The sequence below is a fragment of the Saccostrea cucullata genome, unplaced genomic scaffold (genome assembly GCF_032062105.1).
Source record: "Saccostrea cucullata isolate Sc308-1 unplaced genomic scaffold, CSIRO_AGI_Scuc_v1 ctg18695, whole genome shotgun sequence".
In the NCBI taxonomy this organism is placed as follows: Eukaryota; Metazoa; Mollusca; class Bivalvia; order Ostreida; family Ostreidae; genus Saccostrea; species Saccostrea cuccullata.
The window spans coordinates 24,967-28,518 of NW_026926762.1; the positions used below are offsets into that span (position 1 = coordinate 24,967).

Here is a 3,552-nt window from a genome sequence, read left to right on the forward strand (position 1 = left end):
TATTTTTGCCTAGTCTTCAGTATTGAGTAACCCAAAACTTTTTCACTTTTATCCGACTGAGCTAAATATTATAAGCTGGGAATAATCAATAATCAATATTGGAAATTTATACTACATAGAGATTAGAGAGAGCAATGTTCTTGCATATGAATTTTTCAAAGGAATAAAGGATTTTTCATTTATTCCAATTATCTAATATTGCATGACATTTTGTGTGTCAAGATCACTGAACCTCCATGAAGCGAAAGGGTTGAACTTCTATTTAACGAGTCACCGCTTACAGTTATATCGTAATCACACAAACGCTTTACTAGACGGCAAATAAAAAGCTTGCATATTTGTTATCGTTTGACATCGATTGAAGGGAAAAATAAAAAATGGCGCTAAAAAGGGAAAATATTTTCAAAGATGTTATATTTTTCTTTCGCCCTTGTGCCGCTAGAAGTAAAGTGCAGCCAATAATAGAGGTATTTGCATATATATTTTCCAGTGTAGGATTCTTTTGTAGCCATCTCTTGATCTGTACATGCAAAAAATGAAAAAAGTCGAGATACAAAATCATATAGGCCTATACTGATTTTTCAATGTAATGTTTTCACTTCTAATAGGTCGTTTCAGATGTCTTTGACCAAGCCTCTTCATTTTTTCTTTCAGGAAAATGGTGGGAAAGTTACAGCCAGAATGACCTTAAATGCAATCAAGTAAGTATTCTACTCTAATAAAGCTTCAATACAGTTTGTGAGCAGGTTTTGGGACTATTCCAAATTTGAATAAGTACATCTTTACAAACATCTGATCTCAAAAACTAATCCTTCATTGGAACTCGCAGGTTTTCTCTACATTTCATTTTGATACAGATTAATGGAGAGAAAACTGGTAGGTTCCAACGATGTAATTAATCCCCCTCCACCCCACCACCCCACATAGTACAAATGTGTACACACTCCATTTCTAAACAGCTATCGTCCAGATTTTAAGTAGACCCCAGCGAAGATTGGAGCTGTGCCGATTGGGATCATTAGATCCCAGGACCACTACGGAAGTCGGATTGGTCTAATCGGAGGAGTTGAAAACAAGCTGGTACACACACTTTTATCTCTTTTATTCTGTTTTTAATCACTATTTTTTATCACTAGCGCTGCTCACCGAAATGTAAAGGTCTAAGAAGACCGTATTTTCGTAACCTGTAGATGTTGTAGATGTAGATTTTTTTTTTTGATGGGAAGGTGGTGTATAGTGGAATTATTGTTTATCATCATTGTATATGAAAACTGTTCATGAATATTTTTAAAACTATTATATTTTATCTGAAGCTCAACTGAGCCCTGGGATTAGGATGGGATAATGTTATGGAATCAGAGTTTTATTTTTGGAATATTTAGGAAAAAATCAAAATCTTTCTAGATTTGTATGTTTGCAAGTGTGTTCAAATTATAGGCAGGAGAGAGAGCAAACTAACATTATTTTAAATTATTTTAAAGATAGAACCTAAACATGTTTCAATGATGTTGTCTAATCAGCATTACTTGTAGCATGTTGTAGGATTCTTTAAATTAGTACTCTGTAACTAACTACCTGTGAACCTAAGCAGGATTTTATGCCTATTTCATAAGCTGTTGGAATTTATTCTCAAGATAAGTGTATTTTCTGTTGACAGACTTGCCAATGATGATGATTATTTAGTGTCAGATGATTATTTCTCAGTGAGATACATTGAGGATTGTGTGAAAGCTAACGAGATGCTTGACAAAGAAAAGTACAGGTATTAAAGAATAGTCCTAATAAAATTTTTTAGGTTCTATTATGTAATTTTATAAAATATGAAATTATGTAAAAATTTATATTGAAGAATTTTCTTGGCATGCATGGAGTTTAAGTATTGCTTGATTAAAAATACACTACGCTTTATATTGTATGTTAAAAGAATACATTGAAATAAGCAATGCACAGAAAAATATTGAGCTCATTTGACATTTGTATGAAATAAATGTTGATATATGACTGTATGTGAATAAACTGTTAATTTCAGGTTGAAATAAATGTTGATTTCAGGTTGGAGACCAGGAGGGTGGTTATTCGGAATGCCAGCGATGATCAGGTCAGCGACATCTCATTTGATGAAGAGCAACCACAAAGATTGCGAGCAAGTAGTAAATACTTACAAGGGTACGGCCAACAAAAAGGAATTCTTTGAAAATTGTCAGAGAAAGTCTAACAATTTTATTTTATTGCTCACATCCAAAAATAAGTATGTCTTCAGTTTCTGAATTGATTATACAGGAGAAAGATGTACACCTATGCTGATGACATGGCCATACTTAACTACATCATAAGTAATGATTATCACGATAAAGTGGCTGGAAACACGGTGTGGAAGGAAATGGAAGATTTACAGGTAAAAAAATTCACTGCAGAGGCAGATCTAAGAGGGTCTACCACATGATTGATTAAGCAGTGTTTACAACCTGCCATATTTACACATTGGTGGGGGATGTGATCTCGTATTCACTGGACAGAAGGACTCATTAACATTTTTATAAACTCTTGAACTTACTGAATCATAGATCTTTGTCCAAAAATGCATCTTAGGTAGAAAGTGTAGATGGGCATTTGTAAAACTTCAACACAACCATTTGAGAAATATGATGTATTCTTTGCTTAAATAAATACACTCTTGGTGATGTACGTCAAACATTAGAAATGGAAAAAACATTTAAAACTTAGTATCAAGAAATTAGTTCTTGTTCAAGTATTAGTTCATCAATATCTTTGAATAAAAGTTTATGAAAAGCAATATTACATGTGAGATACATGAATTGTTTCATATTATGTATTGTAATGCAAGGTCTGTGTATTGTCTCACCCCTTAGTATCAAGAATCACATGATTTTCTTTCTTTCACTCCATATCCTGTTTATCATAAAAATTGAACAATATTTTACAGCTTGGCTGTTCACTATCACAAAAAATAACTTACAAAAATGTTGCATATTTCGAAATTTGAGTATTTTGTTTTCTTTCATCAGTTTATTACAATTTTGAATATAGAAGCTACATATGATTTTTCTACCCATTTTCTTACAGATTACGAAACACTCTGCCTCCTCCATGAATACGCGTTACAGGAAAATAATCAAGCATAATCTGAATCTATATACCATCCCAGTCACCCACAAGAAGAAACTGAATCTGGACTATCTGGGTAATGTATTTATGTCACATTGGATTATTAGGGCCCTTGATCAAGATGCAGTTGCCCTAAAGAAATCACTATGCCTGTCTGTTTGTCTTATCTGCCTATTTGTCTTTCAACACCTTAATATGGTGCAATAACTAGATCACATTTACCACATAGATTAATAAAGACATTTTTTGGTAGAATTTTACAATGACATTTATTGATACTTTACATGAAATTTAAAGTGATACTTTACTTTTATATTCACAGTGACATCTGATGATAGATTACAATGATATTTTACAGCAACATCTGATGATAGATTACAATGATATTTTACAGCAACATCTGATGATAGATTACAATGATATTTT

At 32.5% G+C, this 3,552-nt stretch overlaps 1 protein-coding gene across 1 annotated transcript; it reads left to right on the forward strand.

Annotated features, from left to right (window-relative positions):
- Window positions 1-329: 329 nt before the first annotated feature.
- Window positions 330-3,551, forward strand: LOC134272597 (telomeric repeat-binding factor 2-interacting protein 1-like). The gene is made up of 7 exons (XM_062754814.1): window positions 330-467; window positions 655-701; window positions 1,658-1,762; window positions 2,053-2,166; window positions 2,281-2,395; window positions 3,085-3,202; window positions 3,485-3,551. Exons 1-7 carry the CDS (start codon window positions 378-380, stop codon window positions 3,508-3,510), a joined length of 615 nt encoding a protein of 204 aa, XP_062610798.1. The 5' UTR covers window positions 330-377; the 3' UTR covers window positions 3,511-3,551.
- Window position 3,552: the final 1 nt, after the last annotated feature.